The following is a 16039-nucleotide window of genomic DNA, read 5'->3' on the forward strand; positions in this document are numbered from 1 at the left end:
GGGATAGGCTTGAAAATTTATCCATAGCAAAGCAAAGACACAGGCTCGTCAGTTTCACTTTAAAGCAAAAGCCCAGTCTTGGAAGTTTATAGCAAAGCAAATCTAGCCAGTTTCATCTTGAAAAAAGCCTTCCTTAAAAGGAATTTAGTTCCTGGAGGATTCCTTAACTGAGGTATTACTGTAGGTTCTATCATTAACAGTGTTTTTTTTATGATGGAACTGACTGGTACTCACTACTGGTACTTCTTTTATTAGAAAAAAGCATTGATCATTAAACTTATTTTTTCACAAAGTGCTAAGGGGGAGGTTGATCTGGTTTGTTTGAACAAATCATAGCTTAAGCTAACCAGAGTTTCCCTGAGTTTGGACATAATGAAGTAACTCAGGTTACTTTGAAGGGGAAGTGTCCAGTCTTCTTCTCACGCTGCACAGGAGGAGGAGAGGGAAGGGGGAAGCATGCACATTTGAGCTTTCTGCTGCTTATGCATGTCATGCTAAACTGGGGTAGCCAACATGGTGTTCTCCAGATGTTGTTGAACTCTAAAGCCTATCAGTCCTATCCAACAATGGTCAGCAACCACGGGAACTGTAATCAACTGGAGGGAACTACATTTTCTTCCCCTGCACTAAACCATAGTTTAGTGTTACAGCTTAAAAGGGTCTATGTTTTTAACTGGATTTTAGCTGAATTGCTATACAATTTTGTCTTGAGACTAGCCAATTTCAGCCCCTGTACAAATCCCTTCTGCAGCTGAACCACATTCTTCCTTGCATCCTCATGTAAACACATCTACTAACCTTTTAAGAAAAGAGAACAGCAGCACAACTGCACCACCACCACCACCACAGCAAAGCTATTATGTGTGTGGTTGTATATCATGTGATTATAACCCTTGAATTGGGACTTGCAGGACTATCCCACAAAGGCTAAAATGTGGTAGGGTCACTTGTTGAACTTATCATCTGGGTAAGCTTTTGTACTATAGGATGGAACAGAATCTAATGTTCTGCACTCCTAGTACTTCCATTCAGGAAAGGTTGCTTGCAGTACATGGCATAATACTGCTCTCAGGATTTTCTTTCCAATAATTAATGATGGAAACTTAATTTACATTTAAAGGAAAACTGGATGCTAAAAAGAAGTTGATTTCCCCCAATAAATTTATAATTTTCCTATAATAACCAAGCAATTGGGTATTATGTACATTAGGAAGGTCTACTCCCTCATATATAGTATAAAAATATTTTGGAGATAACACACACCATTCAATAAGATTAGCAATATCTCAAGGGGAATGTGTTATCAGACAATTTCTAATATTTCAGTTTCTTTGGAAGATAAACGTGCAATAAACTGTTAAATACAACTACAGCAACAACTATTTTCTTGGTCTGAAAAACATATACAGAACAGCAAGAATGGTCTAGGTGTCTATGGGCCAGCAGGAAATATTTTGGGATACCCTTTTGTGTCTTTCTGGCTTTGATGTTTATCTTACTTCAGATGGTTAAAAAAAAAGTCAAACCCAAGGAATAGCAGTTGATTTATACTCTAATTTAAGAGGCTTATATCAAACATCCTATTTCAGAAAAAGCAGTAAATGTTTCATCATGTGATACAGAGAAATGTCTTAGAATAAATGGTTGTAACATATCTACTTCCAAAATAGTTGCATTTAATTATATATGTTGGTAATGCTCAAAGAAGAAAACTGAATCTAGGAAAATCTAGTTCAACCTTGCTAAGATATCTAACATTCCAGACATAAGTAAAGATGTGAGATCATAATCTAATCAGTGATAAATAGCTGCTCACTGCATACAATAATCATTTACAGCTGCGTTTTCAGTTGCATAGCTATGTAACATTTATTAGCAGAGTGCGTATGTTTATGATAAAAATTACTCATCTATTACAAGTATGGCTTAATGATGACAAAGCAAAAACCTTTACAGTGCCATGCTATGCACAGCATACTTTACAGACACAATCCACGTTTAAGGCTACTGAAATCAATTAAACTGTGCTAAACACAAATGGAGTGTAATTCTATGTATCATGTGTAATGTGGAAAGTAATAAACAAAAAAATTAAAAATAATGGGGAAAGAGGGGGACAAAATGGGGCAAGGCCCACTAAATAGGAAACAAGGATTTATTCCATGCTGTATAGGGCCTCAATATATTGTGACTGAAAGTTTGAGGCGTGAAAGGGCTAGCAGGAAATACCTTGGGGTACCCTTTTGTCTGTTCCTGGCTTTGATGTTTGTCTGACTTTCAATGGTCAAAAAATATAAAACCCAAACAGGGCCAGCCTACGATGTTTTGCTGCCTAAGGACATTTTGCTGCTTAAGAATGCTGCTCTCTGGGCTCATCTACCCAGTAGTTTAGTGTGTGTTTAGTGCTACTCACATCCCTCTGGGCTCCTGCTTGGAGGAAGGGCAGGATATAAATCAAGTAAATACATAAATAAATAATTCACATGGTTCACATGATGTTACTACTAAACAGAAGCTATCACAGTTTTCCCTTTGTAAATCTGTACTAACCCAGTCCTCTGATAATATGAAAAGGGAAGGAAAAAACATCTTCACTCCATCTCTCTAGTGCTTGTAGACACTGGTTTCCAATGCTTTTAGGTGGGTGTGTCAATTGTTCCCCTCTCCACGCCCACTCCCTCCTCCTCCCTTCTTTCATTTCATTTCCTGTGGGCTGAAGAGCAACTTCCATCTGCTCTCTCCCATTCTGCTGGCATTTTTATGTTGCTGCAAACAGTGCTTTTCTTTCTTTCCCCCCTAACTTGTGTGCAAAAGCATAAAACTGCTCAAACAAAGATTTGTATTTCAGCTGTATTGTACCAGTGAAAATACAAATGATTGCAGTTCTGTGTTGTTTTTTTGTAATGAAACTAACTGGTAGAACAAACTGAGTATACTCGGTTTCAAGGTAACCAGAGGGAGTAGAAATGTTAGAGGATGTGGTCATTAGGAAATTGTGTGATTGATCCTTCCCCTTGGTGTGAATAGAAAACACTGTGTTTGCAGCTGGCATTAAGCCCTGTGGATGGTGCAAATAGAAAACAGGTAAAAACAGCATCTTTAGTACGAAGTAATGCTTCCATGTGGATAAGCCTTCCATTTCATGTACCAAAGCCACCTGAACAGGCAGTTGAACCTTACTTCAACACTGGTAACAGAATGGTGCCTTCTACTGCACCTAAGGACAGCAGGATAAGCACGACAGTCTATCTCTCTGTATCCCTATCTGAATGTTAAGATTTGCTGGAGCCATCCAACTCATTAGTGCATCACTGAGCAAGGATTGTGCCTCTGCAACTCATGAAAAGGTCTCCTCATAGGCGGCTCCCTGACTTTGGAATAGTCCAGATGAGTTCAGGAGGAAAGATTGGGGTCTGCCATTGCTGCTGCCCCCTAGCATCTGCTATCTGGGGCAGTTGCCTCACTCTGCCTAATGCTAGGGCTGGCTCTGATCAGCACACTATTGATCTCAAGGGTTTGGTAGTCCCTGAATACAGTAATGTGCATTGTGATATTCCTTTCAGAACATTTGAGCATAAACATGCCATGGGGCAATATATGCCATCACAATTCAGCCAGAACAGCAGACTGAACATAGATGTGGACAAGAATGATCACATGCCCATTGGTGCAAGGAATGCACCTTACTTTAAAGAGTGGTCCCTTATTTGAGAATATCAGAGCTGTATAAAACATATAAAACACCTTTTTCTTGCATGCATCATGCTTCTATGGAAAAGTAAGGGATCTGAGTGATTTGAGATTCTATGGCTCATTTTTTTCCTTGTTTTAGAAATCCTGAGATGGTAGCCCTGACATGACCCTTTCAATCTGATAAGGTGAGATAAAATAGAAAAATCGCCCATTCATGGCCTTACCTCTCAGTTCCTGAGTCCCCTATTCTAAGAGGGGGCACTTGGTTTGGTGGGTTGTGTGGGCTGCCATGCATGTTGTGCCCCGGTGAAGTGAGGCTCATAGAGTGTGATGGGGGCCCAGAGCCCGTAGCAGTTCCATTTCGACTTGAGTGAGTATTCGAGAACAGTGCAGCTGCAAAGACGGCAAAAGTGCTCACTATTATGACAGGCACACATTTCAGATTCCTCAAGTTAGGATCTTGCTCAGTTTTTGAATGTGTATTAAGTATTAGGCCTCAGCTTTGAAAATAATATTTTTTCAACGTTTTTTAACGAATTAATTAAAAAAAAGAAAATTAAGTTTTGATCTTTGCTGAGACTCTTTTAGATTGTTTTATATTAAAGCCTCTCTCAACACCCCTCCAAGTGCTTGCAGAGTTCCCTCTGGCCAGCAGTACAGGCATTGCTAGGCAAGGTACAATCCCATGACAAAAGTTTGCATAAGTTTTGCACTATTTATATATTTATATATATATATGTATGTAAACTTAATGTCTTTGAGGAAATTAAGATTGTGAGTTTATGAGTAGGGCACCTTGCCTGCACCGCATTTTGCAACATGCCCAGCAGCCCTGTAAGCGAAATTATTATTTATTTATTATTATTTATTAAATTTATATCCAGCCCTTCCTCCCGTTAGGAGCCCAGGGCGGCAAACAAAAGCACTATAAACCATCATAAAAACAGACTTTAAAATAAAACAAAACAAATTCCAAAAACCTTTTTTTTTAAAGGGTGGGTTGGGCAGGAAATCCAGAGCCCAGACTTGGATCTCCTGGGCTCACCCACTTAACAATGCCCCTGACCGGCAGTGAGAGGCTTTCATAGCTGGAAGAATGAATGAGGGGGTTGCTTATTTTTTTGCTTGACAATACCCTTATACACTTCATAATGAATCAGTGCATTAATTCACTCTGCCTTTCCTGCATAACAAGTAAAGCCACACCTTCCATCTGAAACTAAACCTAAAGACATGTAACTGAACATTTGCATATTAGTCCCACAACCTTCGCTTCCATTTTTGTTCCCTTCTCTGCCTTCCTTTCTCTATCAAATTTTAAACTGCATGCTCCTCAGGGCAGGCATCTGTCTTTGGTTATATTACTCTGCGAAGCATCACGTATATTGATAGTGTCATCATGATCAATATTTTAAAAAAATATTAAAGCAGCAAACAATTTTGCATTGCATTTTTTTTTATCCAGCAAGGATGTATTTCATAACGAGGAAAAACTGGAGACTGAAAAACAGTCGTTTTGATTTCATTATCGTTAAATCAGAATCTTAGTAAATGAATGGCCAAATGGGTCCATGGACACAATTTGCAGGGCTGCTTAAATCTAAAGATTATACAGTGATACTGTTGAAACTCAAGGAGTGGGGAACTTTTTTCAGACCTAGGATTGCACTCCCTCATAAGGAACCTTCTGAGGGTCATATGACAGCGGTGGGCATGGCCAGAGGCCAAAGTGGGCAGAGCAATGGATGTGACTCTCAGTTACTCTAGCCATGCAGTTGGATTTCTACACCCCTGCCCCCACATACAGTATCTCCATCCTGGCATGTAAGAGGCATTATCATAATTAAATGTCACATTCGAGCTAGGCAAAAGCACTGAAGAAGAGTATTGGGCAAGGCCAGTGGCTTGAGAAGGGGTCATTGGCCTGGGGAGAATCCTGAGGGCCAGATAGAGATTCCTGAAGGGCTGCATCAAGCCTCCAGGGCTAAGGTGCCCTACTCTTGCTCTATAAAATACGTCTGAAGAAGCAAACAGAAGAGTCGTCAATTGAAGTGCTTGAGGGATTTCAAACCACATTTGTCAGAAGTGGACTGGACTTACATAGTGTTTCATGGTTTCTCTATTTTGGTAAGTCTTAAAGTAAAAGTTTATATAATCTTACATGGATGACATTACATCCCAAAAAGGATTTAAAGTAGATATATCAACATTTTAGATAATTACTGCTGCTACTGTCTAATGGACATTGGTAGATTGTTATAGGAGAAAGAATGAGTGGAAATTGATATTAGAAGGCATTTGTAAGATATACTTTGCGTTTACAACTAACACTTTGCTTGCCGGCATTATTAAAAGAGCAAAACATGTTGATCCGGTGGAAAAATCTAATTAACTGCTACAATATGTATAGTAAAGCACTGGAAATCACACCTTCAAACATGGAGTGGTCGCAAGGTTCATGGGAAACAATATTTATGAACTGACAACATTAAAATGAGTGAGAGAAATTGGCTATCCTTTTGTAAAGATGTGTGAACATTTTGTTTGTTATTGGAATGTGACTAGTAAAGGATGTATAGCACTGAGGGATATTCTGCCTTTGTTAGTTCAACAATGTACAGAGTATTTTATAGTGATTTTAATAATAAAATATTAAATAATAAGCATGAGGATGAAAGAAACATTCTTTGTTTATATCATCTTGCTAATTTAACTATGTCATACAGCCGTCACCAATTTGGTGCCCTCCAGAGTTGGAATCAGGCCTGAGCACCAAGGAGGCCAACTCTGTGTATGTCACTTAGGTTGCAATCCTATATCCACTTAGCTGGGAGTAAGTCCCATTGAACTCAATGGAACCTACTTCTGAACAGACATGCCTAGGATTGTGATCTAAATTATTTATGATGGTGAAAACCCGAGTGGATTGCAAAGAGCTCCAAAGAGACTGAAACCTCAGCAAGATGACCCACAGCAATGATTTGGCTACTGTGGGGGGTTTCTGGTTCACTGTTTGATGAATCTGGCTAAAACTGAGGCTCCCCCACACTGTTTGATGCTCTTTGGAGTGAATTGCCTGATGCAGTTCATTTCTGCAGTTATTGGGAAGTTCATGGAAATCTCCCCCAAAATGGCCTGGGTAGAGATGCTGCTCAGACATGTGTGAACTGGGGCAAAAGAGCTCATTGGAAGGTGTCTGTTTTTTGCTAGAGTGTTATCACTCTTGACCAGCCCTACCTCTATTGAAGGGAAAGTATTCATTTGTCTGGTGAAGGGTATGACCTATACATCAAGAACCCAATGCAGGGCAGTGGTGTTGCTTTCAGGTTTCTCCATGTATGTTCCTTTGCACTTATGGTGGGGTGGGGTTGTGTTGCTAGGCTGATGAGGTTGGGTGGGGGTAAGTGGGTGGGATGAGGTGGCAGTGAACTAAGCACACCTGGCCCCTTCTTTGGCAGGTTGGTTGGTGATACAAATGGAAAGATCTGTCAATTCCAAATACCAATTGCTGGAAACTGCAGGAGGGGAGAGTGCTCATTGCACTCAGGTCCAGCTTGCAGGTTCCCCATGGGCAACTGGTTGGCCACTGTGAGAACAGGATGCTGGACTAGATGGGCCACTGGCCTGATCCAAGAGGGTCTTCTTATGTTCTTGTGTTCTTAATTTCGATTCTCTCTGTTTCTCATTTTTCCAAGCTTAAATCCAATTTTCCACATTTCTGCAACAATTTGCAATTTTTTTAAAAAAAATCCTCATAAAAATTCTTCAGCTTTTCTCCTAATAAACACATTTTTGTAGGTGGTTTTGACCAATGTACACATTTTTGCAAGCAATTTCTTGCCATATAATGCATTTTTGTATGTTATTCTTATTCATTCATTTTTATGCACACTTTCTACCATATGCATTTTTATACAGACTGGTTTGTTGGCAATCTGTACTGCAAAATTTGAATAAGTGCACATCTTGAAAGATAGCTTCTGTTTCGGTTCTCATATTGTTTCAGAAAATGTGAATTTGATAGATTCAGATTGAAATGTGAACTGAATTTCTCACCCATCCCTAATTGGTGGTGGAGGTAGAGCCAGGCAGAGTTGAACTGGGGGGAAGTATCATCTGAAAGCAGGTTGGAGAGTTTAGGACAGCTAGCTAAACTGTCATTGCTTTGAGATGTTGGGGAAGAGGAAGAGTGTTGGCTGGCTGGGACAGCTAAGCAGCAACTGGCTAGCTGGCAACCATTTTGAGCAAAAAGCCAGGCTTGTCTGAACATATATATCTCAGCTCTGATTAGGCCCTTGAGGTCAATCAGTGGGACAGCCAGACCCCAAGGACATAAGGCAACATGGGATCTCCTCCAACACTGGCCTAAATTGTTATTGCAGTTTTTTTGCAAGATTCATACACATTTTATATGTTTAATATTTTATGAATAAAGTTGTGGCCAATTTTAATCCAGCTAATTGCATCCATCTCTTGGAAAAATAATTGCTCAATGCTGTTTTTATCTTTCCCCCAAGATATGTGTGTATGTGTGTGTGTGATATATATATATATATATATATCAGTTAAATGACAGTTACTGGGGTAAATATTTAGGCAAAATTATGTTGTCTTTGTTTAGTACCTCATCATAAAGATGCTTACCAGCACAAGTACTGTCCATCAGAAACATTACCACACACACACTTTGTGCATCTGAGGTTTCATATTTATGCATTCAAAAGCATTTAAAAAGAAATTATGTAGAGGTGATGGACAATGTTACTTTGCACATAATTAAGAGATAAGAGTTTGGATTTTTAAACTGCTTCCAAATTAAAGTTTTTTAAAAATTGTTTTTTTCCGTTTCTACATAGCAAGTACTCTGTAATTTAAAGAAACTTTCTGAAATGGAGAATTGCCACCTTTCCTCTTACAAACTACCGGTAATGTTGTAATTTGTTTCTATGGGTATATTATTCTTAAATCAGTTGTCTGTCAACTTTTCTTTTTCACATTAGAAGAAAAAGACCTCAACTAACTGCTATCAGAATAACCAAAGTGCAAAAATGTTGCAATTTTGCCACTTCAGTGTCTAAGCAGCCCTAAGAAATGGAGCTGCCATTGGCCAAAAAACACTGCTCAATCTGGGAACCTTCCATTTCTGACTCAGATCTACAGGTGTAGATAAGCCAACTAGTGTCAAAATATGGAATCGGTTTTAGGGCTTCAATTTTTGTTTGGTTAAATCAACAGAGAAATCAACTCAGAGCCAAACTATAGATTACATTATCTGCATCTTCACATTTGTATGTATGCGGCTTTTTAAATAGCAACCATAGGGCTCCTCCAAAATGGACTGGACCTTAGTGAAGGTGCAGGGGATCGACCCTTTCCTTCCATTCTCCAGTCCCAATGAAAATCACCTCACCAGCTATTTGCCCTGAGAGGGAAGATGGTATTTGCACCAGAATGAGGGGGAAATATTTTTTAAAATTGTAAGAATGAGTGATGTTTTGCTTTATATTCAGTAGTGGTGCATGAAGGGAGTGGAGCAGCAGTAGCTCCCTCCAAGTGGTGGCAGCAACATGTTCACCGGGATGGGATGAGGAGGCACTAAGGCTAGGGGAAGACCAGGTTGGCAGGGGCAGCATTCCACTTGAGCTTCAAGCTCCCCCAGTCTTGCTAATACCCTGCCCTGATGAATGCTGTGCTGCCACTGCCACTCTGTCTCCCTTATGCGCCACTGCTCTTTATATTGTCTCCCATGTTGTTCAGTATCTCACGAAGACACATACCTTGTGGTTCTGGTAATATGTAATCCTATATCCACTTGTCTTGGCATACCTTATTTTATCTTGGTGTAAGCCCCATTGAACGCAATGGGATTTACTTCTAGACACACATGGATTATGCTACTCTCTCCTGAATGGTCGTCTCCCATGTTGGCCAGATTTAAGACACAATGTAAAAACATTTTTTATTTTGGAATGTAATTGATTATTTTTCTGACTCTGTTACTTTTCTTTTTATCTGAATTTGATGTTTTACTGATATTTTATTTTTGTTATTATGATATTCCTCATTGTTAGTTGCCCTGGGCTCTCACTGGGCGGAAGGACAAGATATAAGTCTGAGAATACACATATTTTATTGTGCTGTTGATTGATTAATTAATTAATCATGGGTTAAAAGGCAAATGACTAATCAATTAAAATATTTAATTGTGACAGGCAAAGGTAATTCAAATATCCTTTAACTAATAAAAAAAGTCAATGCTGTTCTCATGGCCAAGCAATTTGGAAGTTACTATTAATAACATATGAAATGCTGCCCTGGGCTCCTGCTGGGAGGAAAGGCGGGATATCAGTCAATCAATCAATCAAGTATTTGTTCACACAGAGTCAACTAACAGGACAAAAATGCCCACGTTTGGATTTTCAGGTTTCCCCATGCATACAATTGTACATCTAGAGCAGCAGTTCCATTCAGATCAGCAGAACTGCTTAGGATCTTGTGGGCTGTACGATTTAAATTGTTATGTGCCTTCAAGTCGATCACGACTTATGGTGACCCTAAGATTTAAATTACATTGGCATAAATGACTGCAAAAAAACCTGAAGGTTCCTGATCACTTCCTTTTTACATGACAAAACAAGAACTCAGAAGACAAACTACAACCTTCTGAACTAGATAAGAGTCAGCCTTTTGAATGGCAGGGATCTATTGTAATGACCTTCAGTTTTAGTAAAACAGGTTTTAATCCAGATCCCACACTTTATTGCTTTGGGGATTTCACTGGCTCTTAATCACAAAAGCAATAAGAGTTTCCAATATGTTCATCTGCCTCAGCTAATCAATTGTTCCAGCTGCCAATCACTACAAATATCTGAAGGCAAACTTAAATGATATCAGACAACAAAACAGCTGTGACCTCTTGGGAACACTGAAGGATCTACATAGTGAACTTCACCCTTTCCTCAGGCATCTCTGACATGCTGTATATTGTTTCACAGCAGGCCTGCCATTATTGCAATGTATGCTAGCAGCATGTAGGAATTTTATTGGTCCTTTTTCCTCTCTGTGGTTAGTTCTGGAAATTATTGTGAGGGTCATAGCAGAGACCATTCATGGGGATTATAAAAAGCTAGCTAACGGAAACTGAGAAATGCCCAATAAGCCTTCTGCAATTGCATTTATATTAATATTTTCATGTGTCAGCTTCCTTATTATTATAAAGTTGTCCTGGATGCACTGTATACCCCTCATACGATATTAGCCATTTAGGCTAATTTCTGGCACCTTAGGGGGGAAGGCCCACAAATTTTGTACGCAACAATTAATCCATCTTTTGATGCTGACTTGCTCTTTACCATCACTAAATCTGTGACCAGTTGCAATGGAGGATTGGAGCTCTTACTTTTAAAAATGACATAAAAGAGTCAGTTTAAGCAAGTGCATTTTTTGTCATTCTTGTATGGTAATCTGCGCTGAACCAAATCACCTCCTCCACAGATATTAGAATCATAGAATAGTAGAGTTGGAAGGGGCCTATAAGGCCATCAAATCCAACCCCCTGCTCAATGTAGGGATCCAAGTTAAAGCATACCCAACAAGTAGCTGTGCAGCTGCCTCTTGAATGCCTCCAGTGTTGGAAAGCCCCCCCTTCCCTACCAACTGGGCAGAACTCAAGTCTGAAGCTGTGGTTTCTTCTTCATTCATTATAACTCCCATCCTTCTGAAATTCTGTATGTTACTTTCCTAGGCGCACTTCTAAGATGCATGCCATATTCATAATAAAATCATTGCTCAAAAAACCATAGAAGGAAATGGAATCCCTTTTAGTCCCCCTCCCACAAAAATCAACTTTATAGGTACCTAGCACAAGCCCCCCCAGATCTATGTGTCTGCAAAATGGTAGGTTTCATACCTAGAGTACCTCTATGATGTATGCTATTTTCATACATATTTCACACAAAACAATAGGGGAAACTGGGTAACCATCCCAAAATTGTAAAAGATACCCTTTCAGGAAAAAGATTATTCTGACATTTGTCTCTGCCATGTCTGCAAATTTAATCCAATTTTGCCCCCAAATTAAAAGGTTCTTTTAAAATTGATTTTTTTTTTAAAAAAGGTACCAAAAAAAACAACACAAAAAACTGGATATAGTGTGGCAGATTTTATTCAACCACAAGGGGCTAGTATACCTGTAATTCCAACCACTTCTGTCAAAAAGAGAAAAAATAGCTTAAAAAAAAAAACAATGGGAAGGCATGAAGCTTCATTTTTCCGAATCAAGATTTAGTTTTGAACCCTGCACTGAATCAAATAGCCTCCACATTGGATTAGACTAAATTGAGACATTTTCCAAAGTGCTGAACTGGGGTCTGAACAAAATCTTGTGATAGGTCTCTTTGATTTCATGGGAAATTTTGCTTACTTTTCTCCCCATAAATTTAATAGGGCTTCATGGTTCTTTACTTTTGCAGGATATTAACCCATATCCTTCACAAATATTTCAGACTTATTCCAGATTTAAATTATTTGCTTTTATTGTCAATTCCTTTGCTGTTATTGGCAATAATTTGAAGGAATGATATCCAATACATAACATCTCTTTCTTTTTTTCTGCTATACCTGTGTAAATGTCATGGACAGGTCCTGGTGATTGTCTGACAGTGCTGTCCAAAGCATCATGTGGAGATGAAGGTGGCTGGAGAGGATGAATAGTGAGACAGTCATTGAGAATGTCTTGGTCAAGCTCTGTACTTGAACGCAACTGAAATACAAGCACAGAAAAGAAAACACCATATGTTGTGGAGAATTGATGGACGTAATGATAAGAAGTTGATGGGGAGATCAGATAATTGCATGATTTCCCCCCTGCTTGTTTAAAAGACTAGATTTTTCAAATAAAAACCAATACTTGGAGCATAACAACAACTACAGTTGAATGCATCTGCTGAAAATGGTGAATGCTGTACATAGGTGCTGTGAAACATGTAGGCTGCATAAGACTGAATGACCTTGCAACCTACACAATTTTTTCTGTGCCAACTCTGCCTAACGGCATTTTCATATGATGGGTTTTGCAGGTGACTGATATGTTGAATAAGCATGCACACATGGGACTTAAGATACCTGAACGTATTCCTGCTAGCCAGACAGATTATAAAGAACAATGCTGTTGACACAGCAACCATTGTGCCAAAACAGCAACAAAGTCTTCCACGAGTTGGCATTTCCCTCTTGGAGGTCTTTTCCTTCTTACCTTCAGTTTACCACCATCACAGCTGAAAATTCATGCAAATTATGTGCATGAAGAGACAGACTAAGTATATGGATAGTGACTAAAGTAACTAACACTTATATTAAAGGATTTTTTGTGCAAACTGAACAACCATTTTATCATTTCATCTATTTTCAAAAAAATCTTTTATCAGTTGACAAGTTTTTAGCAATATACTTTCCCTAAGAAATAAATATGTGTGTGTATAGTACAATCAGCAGATGCTTATTATTATGGATCATGCTATCATATTATTCACATTCTTCTTTCAGCACTAATAATGAAGGCTTATTGATGGGTAGTCAGCGCAGGTCACCTGAGCCATTTCAATGGTGAGTTGCAGGATTTGTGCAGCCTGAGTGTGGACCAAGAGATCTGGAAAGATTTCAGTTTGGCCAGAAAAAAAGGTGTTTTACTTTTTGAAAGATAGAACTCCTGGGACTCTCTTGGTGCTTTGCAACATTGCCTACTTGCTAGCTATCTGTTCAACCTAAAGAAAATGAACAAAATATAAGCCTTCAGTACTTTTTCCTCCAAAAGGAATGGATCCTACAAAGCTGTCCTGGAACTTTCTATGGCTTTGGTAGTTTAAAACAGTTATTACTAATGTCTGCTACATTAAACTTGGTAAGAATTCTGGTTACTTTGGGTTTATTTCTAAGGCATAATGTAAAGCAAAAATCTAAAAATCTAAACCCCAAAAATGCACTGAGTTCTTAAGCCTTTTATCATTTATCTCTTATGCTTCTACCATCTCTGGGACCCAGATGTTTCTCATACTGTAACCATGAACTCCGCTCTCCATTACTTACCAGCTATTACTGCTATCATGCACATGTATTTCTAAGGTCAAAGATACCCATATTCTCCTCATCCATATTTTTAGAATCAGTATTGAAAGTGGTGCTAATTGCCATGAAATATTGTTCAAAGGAGAATTACCTTTCCAAGAAAGATTTCAAGGCTATATTATTTACCCTATATTTATATTTACCTTTACAAAGGTTTCTTTACAACTTAGCTTGCTAGCAATTTATCCATTTTTATTGTTATTATTTCACAGTGTGGAGCTGATCTCTTTCTTTTATAGGCATCACAAGTACGTGTAATTGGATTCAGAGTGTGGGGGGAAGGGAGGCATAACAAGAAGTGAAATTAAGAAAAGTGTTGTTTGAACCTTTGCACTTTATGAAGCCTATATAGCACCCTTTGAAATGCTGACTGGTAACACACATACAAAATAAGTTTGTCCCTCAAACTATATGCAAGCCATGAAAAGGAAATATGTGGGTCCTCATGCATAAGTATTTTAAGGACAAATGCAGAAAAATACATGTGCATACTTTGTATCTTATGTGGCACATGTACATTTTGGATTTGAGTACAAATGTAATACATGATTATAAAAAGTGATGTGAGAATTGGCCTAATGGAACAGAAAGGAATCACACACAGGGTTGTCTTAAGTGTAAATTTTACATGAAAATATGTGTTGTAAAAAGAGGTGCCAGTTCTCATATCTTGATAAAAGTGTTGTGGATGCCAACACAAAAAGGCTGGCATGGACAGCAAAAAAGAGGTACTGGTACACCATAACAGTAAACACTGTCACAAAAAAAAGCCCTGGTAGTAACAATAAAAGTTCAATGACCCACTTTTTCACACTATTTTCAAGGTAACAACATATTTGAGGTACTGAGGGTAGGAAAAGCTGCTTGGAGGGAAAAATGCAGGGGAAAACTGGCAGGGAAACAAAATGTTAACTAACCTCTCTGCCCCAAATCTCCCCTTTCCCAATCACAATTTTATTACACAAGTAACATTTACTTGGACCTGAAAACTCAACAATGCAGTGCTTAACTGAATTCTGTCCATGCTCAAGCTTGTTTGTTTTGATTTTACAGCCTTTGTTTCATGAATTATGAAGTCAAATATTCTATATTTCTGGATGGTCTGTAACCAAACTCTTGCTGAATTTGAGTCCATATAAATATGTTCCATAATAAGCTACCCTATTAAGTGATATAGTCACCCAACCAACAGTCCTGAAATTCACAGAGGTGTTTCCAAGGTACTTAAAGTGAATTTAAAGATATACTAACAGTATGGGCCTATGCACTGTTCAGAAGTAATCTGAATTCAATGGAGTTACTCCCCAGTATGTGAATAGTAGTGCAGATATGATTGCAGCTTAAATGCCAGTATATTATCCGCTTGCTTTGAAATGCACAATACATTGTTTCAGTTAAGACATTCAGATCATCCATCTAATGTGACAAACTTTGCATCTAGAAACTTGAGCAGTTCCCAGGAACAATGTTATGCTTACCAAGGTACATTCGAAAACAGGACACCATTTATACACACACACACACTTTTTCTTGACAGTTCTAATGCTTATAATCTCTTAGTACAAGTGATGGAAATTTAACTCCCATCATTTTCTCATTTCAGATATGATTGGATAATCACCCAAGATTTAGCAAATCAAGGGAAAGTAATTGAAAGGGAACAAGGCCCTTAAATTCCTCAATTTTCAGCTGCATTATATTTGAATGCAAGAACAGACATTAAGTTGGTCTGAGGCATGATATGCTTGCAAAGACAAGGGGCTAACAATCAAAAGACCTTTTCTTTTGCACTTTTCTTATCACTGCTGTTTATCAAACTCATGTTTGCTTCATAGACACCCTGTTAGTCTTTATTGTTCAGTGGAAATCAGATGCCTCTAAAATATGCTTTTGAATAAACTCTGCCAGGTGAAAAATAGCTTGATATTTGTTCACCCACGCAGATAAGTTTGCTATCAAAACATATTTGAGGGAATCATGGTGCCTTCAATACCAAGAGTCATATTTCCTATTATTGTAGCATTTAGGAATCCATCTGAAGACTACCATTAATGAAGCCTGATAAGCATTTTGGAGCCATAAAGTTTGGAATGATAGCCAAAGGAAATCAGGAATTGGAGTAACACCCCCCCAAGGCAACCCAAGGTGAAGCCACAATACTTGTGCTGCATCTATACAGATGGGAGAATAATAATATATATTACTGGGAAAGGGCATCATCCAA

General features: G+C 38.5%; 1 protein-coding gene across 5 annotated transcripts in view; it reads right to left on the reverse strand.

Moving 5' to 3' along the window:
• GLIS3 (GLIS family zinc finger 3) overlaps nucleotides 1-16039 on the reverse strand; it is a 289006-nt gene that overhangs the window by 38739 nt on the left and 234228 nt on the right. For all 5 annotated transcript variants that reach the window (XM_061629198.1, XM_061629168.1, XM_061629178.1 and 2 more), the window contains 2 exons: nucleotides 12313-12454; nucleotides 3918-4086 (listed from right to left, as the gene is read on the reverse strand). In XM_061629198.1, the coding sequence (XP_061485182.1) occupies nucleotides 3918-4086; nucleotides 12313-12454 (311 nt within the window). The remainder of the gene's footprint in view (nucleotides 1-3917; nucleotides 4087-12312; nucleotides 12455-16039) is intronic.

The sequence above is a fragment of the Rhineura floridana genome, chromosome 1 (assembly GCF_030035675.1).
Source record: "Rhineura floridana isolate rRhiFlo1 chromosome 1, rRhiFlo1.hap2, whole genome shotgun sequence".
In the NCBI taxonomy this organism is placed as follows: domain Eukaryota; kingdom Metazoa; phylum Chordata; class Lepidosauria; order Squamata; family Rhineuridae; genus Rhineura; species Rhineura floridana.